At 31.3% G+C, this 20,642-nt stretch overlaps 1 protein-coding gene across 1 annotated transcript in view; it reads left to right on the top strand.

Annotated features, from left to right (window-relative positions):
* Window positions 1-2,722: 2,722 nt before the first annotated feature.
* Cht5 (Chitinase 5) overlaps window positions 2,723-20,642 on the top strand; it is a 48,543-nt gene continuing 30,623 nt past the window's right edge. Inside the window, exons 1-2 of the mRNA XM_076401807.1 lie at window positions 2,723-2,977; window positions 7,253-7,313. Coding sequence (XP_076257922.1) covers window positions 7,259-7,313 — 55 coding nt within the window. The 5' untranslated portion in view covers window positions 2,723-2,977; window positions 7,253-7,258. The remainder of the gene's footprint in view (window positions 2,978-7,252; window positions 7,314-20,642) is intronic.

Genomic DNA, 20,642 nt, shown 5'->3' with positions numbered 1-20,642 from the left:
TACGGACAATCGGAGTATCGTTGAATATTAAATTTTCCTAAAATATTAGGAAAATATCGTATTTCCAATACTAGCTTTTCAATAAACAAATTGCAATCAAAACAATACGGACTTGGGACTTGATTTTCTCGTACTGAAACATAAGTAAATATTAGGGATTTAAACACACATTTTAAAATAATGTTTTAATTTGATACAAGATTTTTCTTTCCAATGTTTCATATCGATATTTCGACTAAAATAAATGGCTTATTTGGTGTCTTATTCGTAAAATAATAACTTAATCCGAAACAAAAATCCGTGCTTCTTATCGTTGAAATAGCAAGTCAAAAATCAACAAATCTCTCTCACTGCTGTTGTATTTTATTATTGTTCTTATTAATATTTAAGACGAAATAGAGTTTGTTTGAACTGGAACTGCTTAAAGTTAGCTCAAAATATTGGCCATTCTTATAAGATTCACCGAGTGATGAATGATAGTAGTAGAAGGTTTTGCCCACTGTGGTGTCAAACTCGCGGTACTTATAGTTATTTATTCTTTAACAAAATAAAATATAACGCAAAAATGTTTAGTATTTTTGAGGAGTGTTGTTTTAACATTGCGAATATATCCAAATGGTTTGATCAATGTCAATGTCACAGTCAAAATCTTCATTGAAATTAATTAAAACGGACGTGAATATGTTCATTTAATCATTCTGTTCGATAATTGTCGACATTCGCGTATGGTTATGTTTGAACGCAGCATATCTAATAAACAATTGACGATCTTGTTTCGTTTCCTACCCATCATTTATCAAAACTTACGAACTCAGCCTATTATCCATTTTTTCTCATTGTTTAAGGAATATTAAAAGAGCATTATTAAAACTAATATTTAGCGTTTGATATTTTAACAGATATTCACCGAGGTTTGGTACCTTTGAATGAAACCTATGTAAAAAGATAAATTAAATAAGATACTTTATTTGGGTTTAGTGCAAAGTATTTTTATAAGCTTAATACGTAAAGTAATAGTAGTTTTATTTTAATACATGGCGTTTTACCATTTTTTTGCGTAAAGGCATTATTCATCACTGCAAAATTTTCATTTTGCTTGAAAGACAGAGATATATAAATACATAAATTTAATCTAAAACCATAATTTGTGATAAAATTGTCTGATGTATAAGACCATATATTATGAGTGAAGGTCTATCAGCAATATAACATTGAAATATTAGCGATTCTTTCTTTTTTTTGAGTTTTTGGACTGAATAGGATAAAATAACTTTAATTTGCAACTCATGTAGCTGACGATTATTGACCGCTTGCAATCATTATGGTAAGGTTTAAGTAATTAAGTCTAAATCGACTTGCAACATGCAAATAATGCAACAATATTTTGCTTCATCAGCTTTGTTTCCTAATTTTACGTGTCTGCTTCACAACACCTATTTCTACCACAACTTTGTTCTCTTTAAGAGTCGGACTATTGAGGCATGATGTGATTTGAATTTATGAAAAAGAACCAACGCTTTATGAAAAAGCAAAGAAAAAGCTGAAATATTATTCTTTATTGACAATGTACACTAATGCTAATATTGGAACGATCATGATTGCATTTTGGACATTCATTACTTCACTCCGAACTGTCGGTTTTCGTCTCAATGTTTGAAAATTTTGTGAATTTTATTATTTGCTAGACAAAAATGAAGAGTTTTCGGTGGCGTATTGTAATTGGCAATGGAAGGTGATTCTACTACGATAATTCCAACCCTATAAAACTGTTGTCTGTTAGTCCAGGAGAACTATCAACATCGACACCGACGCGGAATATTCATTGATATAAAGTCTTGATATGCATATGGTTAAATTCGCAAGGTGTAGTGTGTTAAGATCTGCTAAAATCGATTATATGCAAATTTTTGATCACAATAGCATATTCGAAGTTAGAGAAAAGCCGTACTTATTGTAACTATAAAATTATCAAATGTTACTATGGGTACATAAGTAAGTTGGGATGAATTTTGACGTATAGTGACGTTAGAAGGAGCACGTCAAAAATAAATGAAAAGAACTCGAACTAAAATGTAAAAATATAATGTTATTTGGATGAAAATCCAAATTATCTATACATAATAAGATGATGCTCTACAAGCAGATACTAAAACCTATATGGGCCTATGAAATTCATTTATGGGGATGTTCTGCGAGTAGTAATATCAACATAATACAAGTATTTCAGATTAAAGTCCTAAAAAGTATTGTGGATGCACCCATATACTACAAAACAATTGCTTACACTGAGACCTTTGGATTCCAACTGCCATAAAGAGATTCGCAACAAGACATGAGGAAAGACTTCACTCCCTTGGATAACACTAAACTAGGATGCAGACTCAAGATAACCAAACTGTGTGGTCTTGTGTAGTTATGTGGCGAAGTACATTAAATGGTAAAAACACTGAAAAGTGCTACTAATTAAAATTAGTTTTCTTAGAGTGCTAGTAAGGGCCAATGGGTCTAGTTTTAAGTCAGTGTACAGAATAAATTTAAGAAAAAAATTGTAGCAATACGGCATATTCAAATAATATTTCCTGTTATCTATGTAAACAATGAAGTCATGCTCTAAATATTAAACAGTTCAAAGCACTGGAAGAGCATGTTAGTAATACTGCTCGGGAAACGTACACACAGCATTGCTTAGAAGGTCGGTTTTTCCTGCATGGATAACAGCTAACCTCAGCCTTCGATCGAGACCGGCATAATTTACAACTTCCTCTCCGATTGCGGGAGTGTCGCCGGTAATATGTGCATCGAAGATGCGTCTGCTGGTCGATGACACAAAGCGATACACGAACCACGGCGCTATAAATAAAAGAAGAACCGGCCCGAGTGCCGACACTCGGTTGTGGTGCTTTTGGTGGCTTCGCTCTCGGTTCTTCTTGGTCGGTATTGACGCAAATCGATCACTATTGGTTCTCGCAACAACACGGTATGTAGTAAAACAATGAGTAAATAAACGCCTATGTCCCTAATGGTTTTAACAGATTGTTGGGTCAATATTTTTTAAATAAATTCAAGCTGATCAATTTTAACTTAACTATTAAAAATGAACTTAAATGTTCAAATTTAGTTTTACTTTATTTTATAAAACAACAAAAGACGTACATATTATATATTAATCACACACAATTTTCCAAAACTGTTCCGTTGAAAAGAACACTTTCCAATAATGAACGTTCCAAATGTTTTATTTTATTTTGATTAAATAAACCAAACTTATGTGAATTCCTAAATTTAATTATTTATCATCTCTTAGGAGATTAAAATATGAAACAGTTAATGCTGTTTATTTAAATTCACACATTCATTAAATTCAACACTTGCATAATATATTTGTTACTATTTCCCATTAATAATACAATTCAAGTAAAATCCCTAATATTTAAATAATGCTTCCTAAAACTGTTCAATTGCAACAAAAGTATAATTAATAAATATTTCTTCACGATTCAGTTTGTTTAACAGAACTATTTCCAACAATGAAAATGTTTCAAAAGTTTTTATTTTATTATAAACAAATAATTTAAACTTATGTGAGTGTGTAGATCTAATTAATATTACCTAAATCTAATTAAATATGTAGAAGTTAATATTGCATATTCGAATCCATATCCTAGCGAAAAGAGACCTAAAAACGCTTTCATAATAGATTTAATTATTTTCTCATTGTATATAAATGTTAAGAAAAATAACAAAATACGTAAACACATAAATAACATTTTTTGCCACTATTTCCCATTAATATTACAACTCAAATAAAAACTTAAAATAAAAAAACAATTTTTTTTAATTGTATTTAAAAACATTTCAAATATTTAAAAAATTATTTGGCTTTAATAATCTAAAAATATGTTTAATATTAAATTGCGAAAAAGGCGTAATGACTAAATATTTATTCAGGATTTAAGTTTCTTCAACAGGAAATAATTTCCAACGATGGGAACGTTTCGAAATATTTTATTTTATTACTAACAAATAAATATTTATTGTACATATATATAAATTTCATGTTTCATATTTAAATATATTATATTCTCATTCTATATAAAAGTTAGGAAAAATAACAAAAGACACTAACCCACCTAAACTGTTTTGTCACTATTTCCTATTGAATACAAAGTTTAAATGAAAACTTTTTACATGTTCTTTTTATTTTTGATTGTATTTAAACAACTTAATTAAAATAAAAATTATTGGGCTGTAATAGTTAGAAAACATTTTGTTTACGTTACGTAAGTATTAGGAATGTTTGTTTACTTACATTCATATTCATCTCATTTCCGATTAGAGAAAAAAAACTTGAATTACTATAAAGTATAAATAAATAAGTTTTCCATTAGTAACTCGGAATATTTCCAATAATTTTGTTTTCTTTAACAAAAAAATTAAAGCTTGAATATTAAGATATATTTTTAAAATATATAAGTTGATTAAAACAAAAATAGAAAGTCAGATTAAAATATCAAAAACATTTAAATCCATGTTTATTTTATGTCATCGAAATCAAATTCAATTTTAAGTTAATTATTTTTGATTTTAATTTTGATCAGCTGTAAATTTCTAATTAGGATAAAAGAAAAAGAACAATTTTCTAAATAATTTTTAACACATAATTATTTCCAGTAAAAAAACCAATTTGAATTATTTTATTTTTCTTATATATCATTTCCAAAGAAATTCCCCATTAGGAATCTGGTTTCCACTCCTTTTTTTTTAATATAATTTCTTTTAACTCTATTTTTACAAACTATAGTTTTATCTGGATTGGACCTAAAATTTAACGTGGGCTTCGAACCTCGGCCCTCAGCATTAAGTCTACCGACTAACGAATGACCAACTTTAGAAATCATCCCAGAAGACATCCGGTCTTACCCAGCCTGTTTACTGACGTGACTGGGATCATTTTCCTTTTCTGATTTTACACTCTTGCCTAGAACAATCACAAATTTTAAACAATCACAAACATAAAATTAAGACCATACCTCAGCAGGATTCGAACCCGCGGCTATCGCAACAGTAGGAGGACCGTCCTATCGCCTTTACCAATTTGCCAAGCCGGCTTTCACTCCTTTTAAACCTCCTAGTAAACTATTCTAAACACTTATCTACGGATACGATATTTATTATACAATCCTTATGTCCTTTTATGAATTTAAATTTTTTTATATGTGTAAGGACTTTTGATGTGTGTGTGTTTTCTATATGTGTACGGACTTTTGACGCTGGGATTCAAAGTACTAATTGGAGTAAACAGTGCTGGCTTTTGACATTTTTAAGCATTTATGTGAAATCGATTTTCATGTAATTTTTACGAAGTCTGCCCTTTGAGTTTCTAATTCATCGCTTTCAAGCTATCTACTTCATACAATTATCGCTTTTATTAAGTAAGAATAAACCGAGAAGAGCAAAAGAGTACAATTTTAACACTTCAATACTATTGATCTTCTATATGTATGTATAGTTAAAACTAAAACAGACAATCATATTTTCATTGTGTATTAAAGCAAAGAAAAATAACTAAAACTACTGACACACGATATTTGTTGCTTCTAATTTCTTTCAATAATATAGTTCAAATGAAAACGTTTTGTGTTTTTTCTCAAAAAAAAGAACCAATTTATAACTGTCATCAATATGAAACATCCTGTTTTATATTTCATAAAAATAATTAGAACTTTTGATAGTTTATTTAAACTAAATGATGAACATATTTTATCGTTTACGATTGTATTTGATGATATAAACATTGGCTCCTTACGAAAATATATATATTGAGTTCGCCGAGTGGTCAAAAGGAACGTTTTTGTCGTCATTCTAATTTTGTTTTCGAAAGTGTTTTATGGTATAAATTCAATAAAAAACTCTTTATATTTTACGTTCTTTAGATAATTTAGATTTTTATAAATTTTGATGATAATATGCAATTACAAAATTATACACAGCCGCCTTGGTGGCGCAGTGGTAAAGGCGATGTGACAGTTCTCCTACTGTTGCGATAGCCGCGGGTTTGAATCCTGCTGGGGCATGGTCGTAAATTTATGTTTGTCATTGTTTAAAACTTGTAAATGCTCTAGACAAGAGTGAATTACAAGAGAAAAAATCCGACAAGGAAAATGATCCCAGTCACGCCAGTAATCAGGATGTCTTCTGGGATGATCTTTAAAGTTGGTCACTCGCCAGTCGGTAGGCTTAATGCTGAGGACCGTGGTTCGGAGCCCACGTTAAACTTTAGGCCCAGCCCAGATAAACCCATAGTTGGTAAAAGGAGACTTGACGTGAAGGCGGCAATCAAACGTCCTGTGGATTCACAAGTGGTGGAGCAAAAGTAGTAATCATCTACATGAAATTTTCCCTATAAAGTTGGCACAGAAAATGATAAGAATACATTTTCACCGATTTTTTTTTTGGCCTGAAACCGGGACGGGGAATCCTGTTATGGATACCTGGTCGGGGAGGCCCGCAGGAATAAGCAAGTTGGACTGGTTACGTGGACGCTGCCTCTGGGCTATATGGTAAAATCGGGGAGCTAAAGAGACAGTTTAAAGTTGAGATGAGATACTATCTTGTCTATAAAATCAGTTTAAATTTTTTTGTATAGACGAATTGTATTATTTTATTTGATATTAATGAATTTTTATGTTTATACCGCATTTTTGAGATTGAAGATATATCATAAAATATAATCAAATAATAGTGATTAAAATTTAGTTACAAAAATGCTGAACGTACTCTATATCACTAATATACTACACTATGTACTGAAATAAATAATCTCGTTATAGAAATGAGCCAATCAAATTCCTTTCTGAGTCAGTTCTAAGGAACCTATCAAACAAGCGTTCAGCGTCTGCACTGGTGGGATCGTTGATTGGTTTCGCCATTTAACTTAAACCAATACTCTATGGTGATGGTCACTATAAGAACTGGGTGCTGCCACCATGCGCGAACTTGAAAACTACAACCAATTTTGACACTCGGAATGAGGATCAGAGCTCAGAGTATGAAATAACGTTAAAAATCAAATAATATTAAAAGTAAATCCCAATGTGTAAATTTATGTTATTATAATAAGCTATTTTTTATCTTAAATAATGTTTATTATTCAAAGCAATATTTATCTTATTAATAAATCCAATTACAATACATTATCTATTTATATTTATAAATTATTTGCAAAAAATCAGACAGTTATTTTTGTTTTCAGGCCAGCATGAAATGGATACTGTCCACCTTTTGGCTTTTGCCTCTTTTATTTCAACACACAGGTAAGATTCTATTTTTACGTTGTTTACGTTTCATTTGGTTCTTTCATCCAAATATAGCTATTAATGTAGCTTGTTACTTTGATCATTAATTGTATAATAACATTACGAGACAGTAAAGACATTCTTTTTAATTACGATAGTAAAAAATATTAGACATTCGTTGACTTAATTTAATTTTGTCAAGATTGTTTATTTTCCTATTTTTCGTCTTATTTTTCTGGAGGAACTCGAACTCAACCTTCGCGTTTTCTGGAATATGAAAACATTTATGCGTTTTCACAGGTTTTTTGTAAATTGGTGTTGAAGTTGTGGTGGTCTACGAAGACAGTTTATTTTGTCAGTGAAATATATCACTGTGTGGCGGCTTAGTTGACACCGAGCGACGTTCTTTTCCCGCCGTTAGAAAAACTATCCTTGTGTCGTATTAAAATATTATTTTTTAAACAACTATAAACAGAACACTATCTACCATGTTTAATTAAGAGTTTAATTATATCGAAACCCACAAGTACTGTTCTCAACTTCCATCTATTACTACTATACATGTTCATGCTCGATTTTGAGAATACCTCTCCAATTTTAGCAAAAAGTATATGCAAGTGATTTTCATATGCTAATTAGTGTTTGCGTAAAAAATCACTAAAAACCAAAAGGGGCTTTACAAGTACTATGGGGACATTGCAGCATTAATTTCAATGGTTAAAAAATGGTTTACAGAGTACCATTGTGGTTGTAGAACACTTTACATAAATATGTGGGTATTTAAAGGGTTCTTGGTCATGTTTAGCCACAATACCAACGAATTTTTGTGTCGTTTGGTAATTATCGACAAAACATCACAAAACACCAAGACAATGGACAGTTGCATATGTATGTAGTTACCACGGTAAAAATCAATAAACTAAGCGTCAAGTTAAGTAAGCTTAGTATCCTGCGACATTTCCTGTTTCCAAGCTTAAAAAAATGACTAGGTGGAAAGATATTTGGGTCGAATGAAAAAATCATCACTGAAACAAAGATGGCCTCACAGGTCTGTATCTTGTAGGAACAGAAGATTGTGTTGTATACAGGCCAATTGAAATCTGTTGTATAATGACCAAGGACCTTGTCTTGTCGGCAAGATATGGGACATTAATTCCCCTTCATGACAATACTTGATGAAAAGTTCTGTTCAACCCATCGTATCAGACGTAGTCTCCACTGGTCATCACTTGTTTTGATATATGCCATTATAAAATGTATGTTGTTAATGAAATGTAACCATATTTTCGCCGGCTTAGTTGGCGCAGTGGTAAAGGCGACAGGACGGTCCTCCTGCTGTTGCGATAGTCGCGGATTCGAATCCTGCTGGGGCGTGGTCGTAAATGTATGATTGATTGTTCAACATTTACGATTGTCCTTAGTCAAAAGTACAAAATCCGACAAGAAAAATGATTCCAGTCTCGCCGGTAACCTGGCTGGGTAAGACCGGATATCTTCTGGGATGATCTCCCAAGTTGGACACTCGCCAGTCGGTAGACTTAATGCCCAGGACCGTTAAACAGTAGGTTCAGTCCAAATAAACGCTAATTGGCAAAAAGGAGACTAAAATATACAAAAAAAAATATTTTCAACAAAAAGCCAACGAGAATTTTTACATTAAATACTTTTAATAAGGAGAAGTAAGGACTGGAAAAAAGTTTTGCGAATTAGTTGTTACTAAAAGTTCTTCAGTAAAATTAAAAAAAGACATTGAACACGTGTTGTAAGAAATATTCATTAATTATCCTTTCAAGCGATGTTAATTACGATTAATTGGCAAAATTTCTCAGGATTTCTATCGATATATTCTAAACAGCATGTGTACTTGTAACTGTGAATGCCAATGTCTATTGATATCGGTTTCGTGTTTCGTTCAAAAGCCATTTCAATATTGACAAGGTTTAATACATGCTTTGTTTGTTAACTCCTCACCAAATCAGAGCATCAAAGGGTTCGAGAAACGCATGATAATTACCTTCATTTGGCTATCAGACCTATTTGTGTTCTAAAAGCAGATATAAATCTGTCTAGATATGTTATAATAAATATGTTTCTGTTAATAAAATTTCGTTTCACATTACATAGATCAATAGGATGTTTTTCGTTTGTTTTTTTTTTTGGTGTAGATTTACATTATTGTCTTTTGTATTTAAATAGAATTTATAAATTCAATAGTTAGTACGTTCAATAACCTTTTCTCAGTCTCGCATCAGTTATAATATTTTTTTGAAAATCAATTTATTGCATCAAGTATGTTAAAAGACATTTTACATTTATAGCAATATATCATAATAATATAAAAAGCAAGTTCTCCATAAAAAAAGGTTTAAACTTTAGTCACAGAATATATTGGTAAGCATTAAAAAGTGCTCAATTGCCTTGTTTACGAAGTCTGTCTCGACTGCCATTCTGGGACTTTTTTGATTACCTAGATTTTGGTTATTATAGTCTTGTACCCACCTTTAGCTAATTTTCCATTGAGAGGTTCCACAGAGGCTGAATTCTATGAGCCAGGCTGCCGTTTAACATATCCCCAGCGCTCTTCAGATATATCGCATTCACACAGCAAGCTTAATAACAAATATAAACTTGTATCCTTAAGAACAAACTGATGAAAAAATTGTCTTAACTCTTTTCATGCCTTTTATCGAATATTATCTGTTATATGGAGAGTTTTATTTGTTATATAGATAATTTATGCTATATAGATCACCTGTTATCTTTGATATATATTTTATTTCGATAATGACAATGTCAACAGGCCTAATACTGACGCAGATATTCAATCAATTCTCTTCAGACATGAAACTCTATCGGGGGATATTTTTAGGCGCACATATTTCAGAGGTATGACATAATGCATCTATTAAAACTGAATTTACACTATGTAGCAAATCTATATCAACAATTATTAAGTCCCAGTCCATATCCAAACCTAAACAGGTTAAAGGGTCTTAAATTTATTCTCATTTAATTTTACTTAGTGCTATTTTAATTGCCCTTAATTTGCGTTATGTCGGATTTGAGAATATGGTTCATTTTGGAAGGTTTTTTTGATGGCCTTCAATATGATGCCACATATGATACAGATCAAATGGTTTGTTTCTTTTCAATATGTCTCCTCCTCCGGTGTTACTCAAGAGTTGCAACACTTTACATCATCAGATCACACAGAATATATTTGGTATTTTTTTGATTTATTAATTGGCAGTTTATACTAGTACTAGATAATTTTTTGCGATCTGGAGTGGATTTGTAGTGACTTGATTTGATTTAGACTTACGCAGGAATAAATTTCTTGTCTTTAGAAGTTGTCATTTCGGTCTCAGTAAGCGATCGAGCCTTGACAGTTTCGAAAATGGGATCAAAATACAGAATTGCAAGATATCAATATTATCCTATTAACGATTTTATAACGGCTTCTATTTTTTTCTATTCAAGCCTTCTGGATCTTCCTGGTTTGAAGATGATACCTTTAAGATCCCTTAAAACCTATTTTATATTAGAAGCATCATATATACGTACCGAAATATTTTCGTGCGATTTGTTGCTTAGAACAGAGTAGTCGAAATCGAACAAATATTAATTATTGCCTCTGTAATTTTTCTGTTCGTTGTGACATAAGGATAAGCTGAAATTGACGAAAATAAAGTGAATACAATGAATCGTCGGTTATTGAACACGAAAGGTCATTAGAGCTCGATAATTACTCGAAGATTAATAGAGTCGTTTTTACAGGAAAATGTCATACTAGTTAAATTACTGTTCAGTAAACTAGCGTATCTGTACTTAGTGATAAAATAATTATCGAGATATAGACGTTTAAAAATATGGTCATTTATTGTCTATTATTTTTTAGGTTTATCAACTAAAATGGCAGTTGTCATACAATATCTTCAAAATTTAGAAAAATTATTTCAGAATATAAATCTGTAGGCACATTAATTTCATCTGCGTCTTCATGGGATCAAGATAAAGGTGAACTGGGAACATCCAAAATATCTGGCTCAGGCATAAATAAAAAACGTAAAAACCAATATCTTATAATATCTTATAAACCAATATCAATATCTATATCTATGAAATGTGGCAAGAGATACAAGGTGTACATCCCAATATGTTTAACCTGGCATTTAGTCACTTACTAATTGATATTTTCGATACAGAAACGGATGAACGCTTAGAACAACTTAAAAAAGAAATATCTATATATCGGTATTCTAAATATAATGTAATATAGGTAATGCTGAAAATATATTGACGAATCGATATTTTTTCGAAAGTATTGATACTTGTAAATGAGAGTATCGAACTTTTGAGTTGCAAATTAAAATATCGACATTAAAAAGCTGGGGTTTTTGAAAGAGAGTATCGAACTTTTGTTTTCAAATTTCTCCGCGTAAGGTTGGACTGAAGAAATATTGATATTGGTAAGAATAACTATCTACAGTTTTTGTTGGCGCATATATCGATATTTTTTTTAATTATCGGAATCGATATTTTAAAAATATATATAATTTTATAAAAATTTCAGAAAATATTGATATACCGAATTCGGTAAAATACCGAATGTACTGAAAACTTAATAAGTAATAACTAATAACAAAAAAACTTAAAAATAAGTTTTAAATAAAATATCGATTAACGAAAATATCAACATCTTGAAAAAAATGTCGATATATCGATATTTTTCGACATCCCTATTCTGGTTAATATATGGATATCATCATATATTCCATATGTGGATCTCAATCAATATATGTATCCCTAGTTGTACTGTACCCGCATATAATAACAGCAACAGTACAACAAATCATCTAGAAATTGTTGCGCTATTTTCTTTACATGCAATGCATCCAGTATCAATAAAACATAACCCGTCTATCATACGAAATCAATCGGCCACATATAATATCAATAAATCGTGTCATAAAGGCATCCATTCATGACCATCGGGTGTATAAATAAAGTTTTAATGGTTTGCGGATGGCGATCGTACAGGGTACGGGACGAAGAAATTCGTTTTTGTTTTGTTCGACGAGACTCGTGCTTCGAATATTAAATATCTTCGGAATATTACATTCGATTACGAATGAACGGCGAATACCTTACCGAAAACGGACGAGGCGTATTTTAATTAGCAGACTGATCGTGTGTAATGGAATATTCGACGTTCTTTTGTTTAAACAACGTTGCGTCGGCGGAAGGTTAACGGATAATTTAGTAACATCAGATGTGTGAAAATAATTCTCGTTTTTGGTGATCAAACATTATAACGTACTTTTTGTTTACAAAGATTAGAATTCATCACCGATCTTTATCAACCAACAAACTACTAACACATGTGCTAAAATTGCCGGGCGTAACAAAGAAAATGCTATTTTTTGTTCAAAATTAGCTTTATTCATCAACGTAATCTCAATCAATCTGGCGCCGCTCTAACATTTCAATACTACATTTGTAGGACGATATATATTTGCCTCATAATAGGCCTGTCACCAGTTGCTATCTACTCAGATTCATGTTTCATCCATTGTCACATTAAATCTATGCAAAAATTCCGTTTGTTACGTTTGAACATGGCCAAACACAGCTCAGAATCATCAAAACGTTCTTGTTTTTGGTCAACAGTGAGCAATCGCGGCACCCACTTTGAACAGAGCTTTTTCATAGTCACATGCTCTTGTAATATAAAACCAACACAGTCTTTTCATATCTTTACGATGTTAGCTAACTCACGCAACTTTTATTTTCGATCATTCAAAACGATTTTATTGTTTTTTTATGTTTTCTAATGTTACCTCCTCATATGGATGTCCACTGCGTTTTGCATCATCAGTGTCTCTACGACTACGTTTGAGATCAGCAAACCTACGTTTTATTGTTATTTCTAATGGAGCAAAATCCTTATAACACTTTTAAAGCCATTGCTTCGCTTGAACGGTATGTTTTCCATCAAGAAGCAGTGTAATAATAAAATACGAAATTGTTTTTTATGCATTGTTTTGAAAATAACAAAATTTGTGTTACTCTTAGCCCAATAACGTACAAACTTATGAGTAGAATATCATGAAATTTTAACAGCTGTCGTTTGAAGATTAGGACTAACTAAAAAAACGATCAATGCAATAATACCAGCGCCATCTATGTGTTAGACCCGGGATGTTTTAGGCCATGTATCATTTAGTGCCACACAAGTAACATTCTTCACCAAGCCTTCCTCTATCTGATTGCTGGCAAGGTTGAGCGGTATTCAAATTACTTGTAATTAAAATACGTTTGTAAAATACTTGTAATTTAGACGCTGAGTTATATTTTAGTTAATATTCAAGATACTTATGGCATTAAAAATATTTGAAAGTAAATACATTTAGCGATTAATTAATTAGCTTATTAATGGTTATATTCTGCAGAAAATAACGTTCGATAATGTATCGTTATGTTCGATAAGTAAGATGACGTCCGATAATATGTCAATCTTTGGCAAAAGTTGGCAAAATTGCACCTGTGTGCAATTGTCCAGTACATTGGACATACAAAATTGTCAAGTATCTTGTCAAATACCATTTTCAAACTTAAAGGGTTTAAATTCATTATGTTTTTATTAAAACGACTGTCACGATGGTTGATCAAATTCACGCCACTTATATGTAACCATCCATCCTGTCTCAGAACAAATAACGATAGCAACAATCTGAGTTGGTTTTTGCAAATAGTATGGTATTCATCAGCTTTTTACATAATTGTGGAATTCCTAACACTAAAAAAGAAAACATTCAAGTCAAGGACCCAAGGATGGAGCTTGACCTATAAAAAGTTCGACACAGATACTCGACGGTCTCTTTCTCCGGGCTCCCTCGAGTAGCTAGATGTGTTGTTAACTGTAAATTGTTAATCACTCACTACAAATATAAATAATTTCACCGAAAATTCAAGTGTTAGTAGGGTTATTAATCAGTAATTGCTAATGTAATTTGTTGTAGAATATGTGCTGAAGATCTAAATCGACTAGTTAGAACCAGATTAAATCGGCTGCAGGTTTGTACTTTGGGTCATTTTACTGTTATTTCATCACAACTAAAAGAGAGATTACAAGGATGGTTTGATAAGTTTTAAAGTGCCACCTGAAATAAAGGGAGGCATACCACCATCCTAGTTATAAAACGCGTGGCCAGACTGCAGGGTCTTCGAAGCTCGGATCCATACAGAAGGATTGGTAAGGTACGCGTTCCAAAGAAGCAGATTTTAATCTTGATTATTATATCTCCTATCGTCTTACGACTTCAGCGGTAGATATCATTTTATAATTCTGCATTACTGATCACAAGTACTTGAATTCCTGCAGTTGTTCTAACTGAATCGCGTTGGGATTTACAATAACAGATAATAATTAACGATTCGTCAGTTGTCCAACAATATTTTGGCCTTTTCTTACTTAATTCTCAAGTCATATGGTCCTATAATGCGAAATATAACATGAAAATTAAAACATTACATGTTAAATAACACGAGGATAATGTCACAATTGAGATATAGGTCAATTTTTTGCAAATTCTTAAGATCTATAAAAAAAACTGAGTAATTATTTTGTCAAATCTCTCAAAGCTTCAGCGAATAGATGGTGGTAGAATAGTTTAGGAGATGACGACAGTAGGGGAATAACAAAAGAGGTCGCATAATTGCAAATGTCTGTTAGTAAGGCGAAAAATCACAATCCCTATCTCTATTTGAAAATGTAAGTCATATTCAATAAGTTTACTAAAATCAATGAGCCACTTTTTTCATTGAAATTTGATTTATATGAATGAAGTATTGTTAAAATGCATGTAATTTAATATTCGTTAATAAATCCACCTTCGGTGACTCAACACTTGAGACATTTTCAAACTGGCTTTGTTTTTAGTGAGTCTGCGGTTACCGATGGTCAATGATTCGAACATTCCCTTGATAATTTCTATAGACAATTGAAATATGTCAATACAAAATAAGCAACATATTCTGCTGTTACAAGAACGCTGCGTCCTTTTTTTTGCATAAAACCAAAAAAAAATGTTTTGTCAACCAAGTAATAACAATGGAATTTAGGATCTATCGCAGTGTAATTAAATTAAAACAAAATGTTCACATTTCCGCTTATTTCCCAATCATAATAAGAGAACAACGTACTTAAAGAGCGTATATCTCCTCGAGCTGTTTTACACCCGACAATAAAGAGCTTTAAACTGAACAGAGACATCAAAAAGGATATTAACCCCAGCTCCAACGTTTGTAAATGAATATGGTTTATAAATATATAAATCGTATTCCGCTATCTGCATTAAATAGTATTATTGTTATTAATAATTGCATTTTTCAACATATAATATGGTTAAAAAAATCAATGGTTTTATCTAGAGTACGTAATTTTGATTGAAAACAAATGGTACAGAACAAATGAAATATTATGGTTGTATCCTTCAATGTCTATCAATCAATAAGAAAGAAAAACCAAGTCAGATTAATTAAGGTGTTCGTACTCAAAAATTGTCGAGTAATAATTCAACTAGTTGTGTGCTTGTGTGTGTGTTACAAGTTGTGTGCTTGTACTTGCATGTACACTTATAATATTTTCTTCTAAGTCTTTTAGAGAGAAAAATTGGAACATATATTAATCAGTGTTTCTAAAAATAATTTTCTGCTTTTTTTTAATGAACGATATTGGTTTAACAGAGATCTAATCTTCACACTTCTTTAGTGCCGATTCCACTCCACAGTAATATTTTATGGAAATGAATATTCCCAATAGGTATCAGTGATGAAAATACATACAAGCACATAATAATTGAATATACTAATCTTTGTGAAGCTCCAATTTCTGTCGTGATGCTATTCTTTTTAATATTTCTTCCAATTTGTGGGGAATTCCTCATTCTGTGAGGAATCTCATATCGATTGGCAATTTCAGAGGATTTGATTTCAGCGATATTTCAACAGTTATAAAAATAAATCATTTGTGTCAATGCTGAAACGGTTTCTAGTACTTGTACGTAAATCTGTGACAACACAACAATTAGATGACGAGTGGCGAACTCCTGCTATGCCGGATTTTGATTAACAAGGGCTTGAGTTTCGTCTTAAAAACACTGCTTGAGAACAAGTGTTCTAACGTAAAAATTGTGATATCTTTACTCCTGATAGTGCCGTTTTCGAACGTATCGATTGAGCGAATGTTAGCATCCTTAAATGTTAAAAAAGAACCGCAATCAACTTAATACAGATGCTGTAGTATCTTGGCACCAAAGGACTGGATCAAGAAGTTGCACGGCAGTATCAAGCGTAACCTACCAAGAGAAATACTTGTAAAAAAATACGAAAACGTAATGTAGAAACTAGTAATTCGTAATATGGAACATAATACACATTAATCCATATTATTAATGGTAAAAATAAATATTATTTAAACGGTTGAGACTTGTTTCTTTTCTTAAAATTAATTTTAAAGGAACTTTTCTACACAATTTGGCTATTTTGACTTGGATTATTGACGACCTTGCCTATCACCTAATATCAGAGTTTTAATTATTCCAAATGAATTGAATAGATGAAAGGTTCAAAACTGAAAAATGGACGACGTAAATGTTTTATCAATCAATTCATTTCAATTTCTCAAATAATTATTAATGTTTTTGATACTTGTAATATATAGTGTTCAATTTTATGTATTACGAGCTAACTGATAATCAAATAACTTACAAGACCATCAAAATATTGACATTTCTCCATTCCACCGTCATAATAATAGAACACTTGAAAGTTAGCTGGTTTTTAAGGCAACCGACGAACGAGGAAGCCTTAGAGTAAACAGAGACGTCGATCTGTAACCATCACCGTCACGTACATGGAGGAAGAAAATTTCCGGAATTACGAAAGCGGAAAAATAAATAAAGCCAAGTTTATCTACTTATCTTTACTGCCTTCTAAACGAATTGAGCGAAATAGTTTGTTGAACATAAAAGTTTACGACTCCCATACGTTACGTATACAGGCTTGTTCAATAATTCGGGTTGTTCGATACAATTTTTTCTCAACATTTATTCCTCTTATCAATATTTGAAGTAACAATGCGAAAAACTGCCGAAATGCTATTTCCACAGATGCATTTTATCCCGATGGGAATCATTTTTAGCCTATGAAAGCTATGAAAGGTCACATAAGGCTAGATCTGGCGGATAGAGTGGATGTTGAAATTGCTTGTGATACGTTCAAAGCAATGAAGCAGATGTGTGTTGGCAGTTTCGGTTTGGTATAGGTACCTATGACGTTTTTATTATTTAAAGGTTAATACATTTTAATTTAATTATTAAATATATTTACGAGTAAATTTAGTTACCATATTGTGTACATTACTTTATTAAGCTGTTTCACTTTAATCTTAAAAGCTGAAAAGCTTAACACAAAATACATTATATTTGTATTAATGAAAAGTTCTTTTGCTACTTAATTTTACTAAGATAACAGGTCAATTGAAATGTCCCCGACCTACCATAGTAAAACATATTTTTTTGGCAAAATTAGTTTTTTCTATTCAACATAATTCCCTTGATACACTGAGTATAGCGACCCTCCAACGAATCGTTGAAGTAATCTGGATATATCCTAAAATATTGATAAGTGTAACCACATTGTGATGAATTTCCTTTCAAGGAGAAACAATATCGTTGAGCTAAATTAACTTCTCAACGAAATACGGGTTCATAAACAATAAAAATATCGTACAATACTACATCAATCAATCATATACTATATCTTGTTCGATTCTTTGGAGTCTGCGTCAATTTAGAGGACAATTATGCCATTATGCCTGACCAGAAACATTTTTTTATGATTCCTTAGTCGATAAAATACAAATACTCTTTGAGATTTCATTAAAACAATTTCAACTAACGAATCGTTGAAGCAATCTGGATATATCCTAAAATATTGATAAGTGTAATCACATTGTGATGAATTTCCTTTCAAGGAGAAACAATATCGTTGAGCTAAATTAACTTCTCAACGAAATACGGGTTCGTAAACAATAAAAATATCGTACAATACTACATCAATCAATCATATACTATATCTTGTTCGATTCTTTGCAGTCTGCGTCAATTTGGAGGACAATTATGCCATTATGCCCGACGAGAAACATTTTTTTATGATCCCTTAGTCGATAAAATACAAATACTCTTTGATATTTCATTAAAACAATTTCAACTAACGAATCGTTGAAGTAATCTGGATATATCCTAAAATATTGATAAGTGTAATCACATTGTGATGAATTTCCTTTCAAGGAGAAACAATATCGTTGAGCTAAATTAACTTCTCAACGAAATACGGGTTCGTAAACAATAAAAATATCGTACAATACTACATCAATCAATCATATACTATATCTTGTTCGATTCTTTGCAGTCTGCGTCAATTTAGAGGACAATTATGCCATTATGCCTGACGAGAAAAATTTTTTATGATCCCTTAGTCGATAAAATACAAATACTCTTTGATATTTCATTAAAACAATTTCAACTAATTATTCGTTGAAGTAATCTGGATATATCCTAAAATACTGATAAGTGCAATCACATTGTGATGAATTTCCTTTCAAGGAGAAACAATATCGTTGAGCGTTTCTTTCATCTTTATTGATGTTTCCAATACCCCAACTATAAACTTTTATTTATATTATTATTACAATTTATCTAGTAAAGTTAATAGGTATTTATTAACTTCAATTATCAATTTAAACAAAGTAGTAAGTATTCGTCGATGCCAATTTCAGTTTAGTTTAAGTTAAGTGTATCAACTGTCAGTTCCAGAGATATCCTCAAATATTGATAAGTGTAATGACATTATGATGAATTTCCTTTCAAGGAGAAACAATATCGTTGAGCTAAATTAACTTCTTAACGAAATACGGGTTCATAAACAATAAAAATATCGTACAATACTACATCAATCAATCATATACTATATCTTGTTCGATTCTTTGCAGTCTGCGTCAATTTGGAGGACAATTATGCCATTATGCCTGACGAGAAACATTTTTTTATGATCCCTTAGTCGATAGAATACAAATACTCTTTGATATTTCATTAACACAATTTCAACTAACGAATCGTTGAAGCAATCTGGATATATCCTAAAATATTGATAAGTGTAATCACATTTTGATGAATTTCCTTTCAAGGAGAAACAAAATCGTTGAGCTAAATTAACTTCTCAACGAAATAAGGGTTCGTAAACAATAAAAATATCCTACAATACTACATCAATCAATCATATACTATATCTTGTTCGATTCTTTACAGTCTGCGTCATTTTAGAGGACAATTATGCCATTATGCCTGACGAGAAACATTTTTTTATAATCTCTTAATCGATAAAATACAAATACTCTTTGATATTTCATTAACACAATTTCAACTAACGAATCGTTGAAGCAATCTGGATATATCCTAAAATATTGATAAGTGTAATCACATTGTGATGAATTTCCTTTCAAGGAGAAACACTATCGTTGAGCTAAATTAACTTCTCAATGAAATACGGGTTCATAAACAATAAAAATATCGTACAATACTACATCAATCAATCATATACTATATCTTGTTCGATTCTTTGCAATCTGCGTCAATTTGGAGGACAATTATGCCATTATGCCTGACGAGAAACATTTTTTTATAATCCCTTAGTCGATAAAATACAAATACTCTTTGATATTTCATTAACACAATTTCAACTAACGAATCGTTGAAGCAATCTGGATATATCCTAAAATATTGATAAGTGTAATCACATTGTGATGAATTTCCTTTCAAGGAGAAACACTATCGTTGAGCTAAATTAACTTCTCAATGAAATACGGGTTCATAAACAATAAAAATATCGTACAATACTACATCAATCAATCATATACTATATCTTGTTCGATTCTTTGCAGTCTGCGTCAATTTGGAGGACAATTATGCCATTATGCCCGACGAGAAACATTTTTTTATGATCCCTTAGTCGATAAAATACAAATACTCTTTGATATTTCATTAAAACAATTTCAACTAACGAATCGTTGAAGTAATCTGGATATATCCTAAAATATTGATAAGTGTAATCACATTGTGATGAATTTCCTTTCAAGGAGAAACAATATCGTTGAGCTAAATTAACTTCTCAACGAAATACGGGTTCGTAAACAATAAAAATATCGTACAATACTACATCAATCAATCATATACTATATCTTGTTCGATTCTTTGCAGTCTGCGTCAATTTGGAGGACAATTATGC

Source organism: Rhynchophorus ferrugineus, unplaced genomic scaffold (genome assembly GCF_030347505.1).
Source record: "Rhynchophorus ferrugineus isolate W39M unplaced genomic scaffold, kcgeb_rfMv2 rfM4, whole genome shotgun sequence".
Classification (NCBI taxonomy): domain Eukaryota; kingdom Metazoa; phylum Arthropoda; class Insecta; order Coleoptera; family Curculionidae; genus Rhynchophorus; species Rhynchophorus ferrugineus.
Note: the sequence above shows the minus strand (reverse complement) of the source record. Positions and strands in the feature narration are given on the sequence as shown.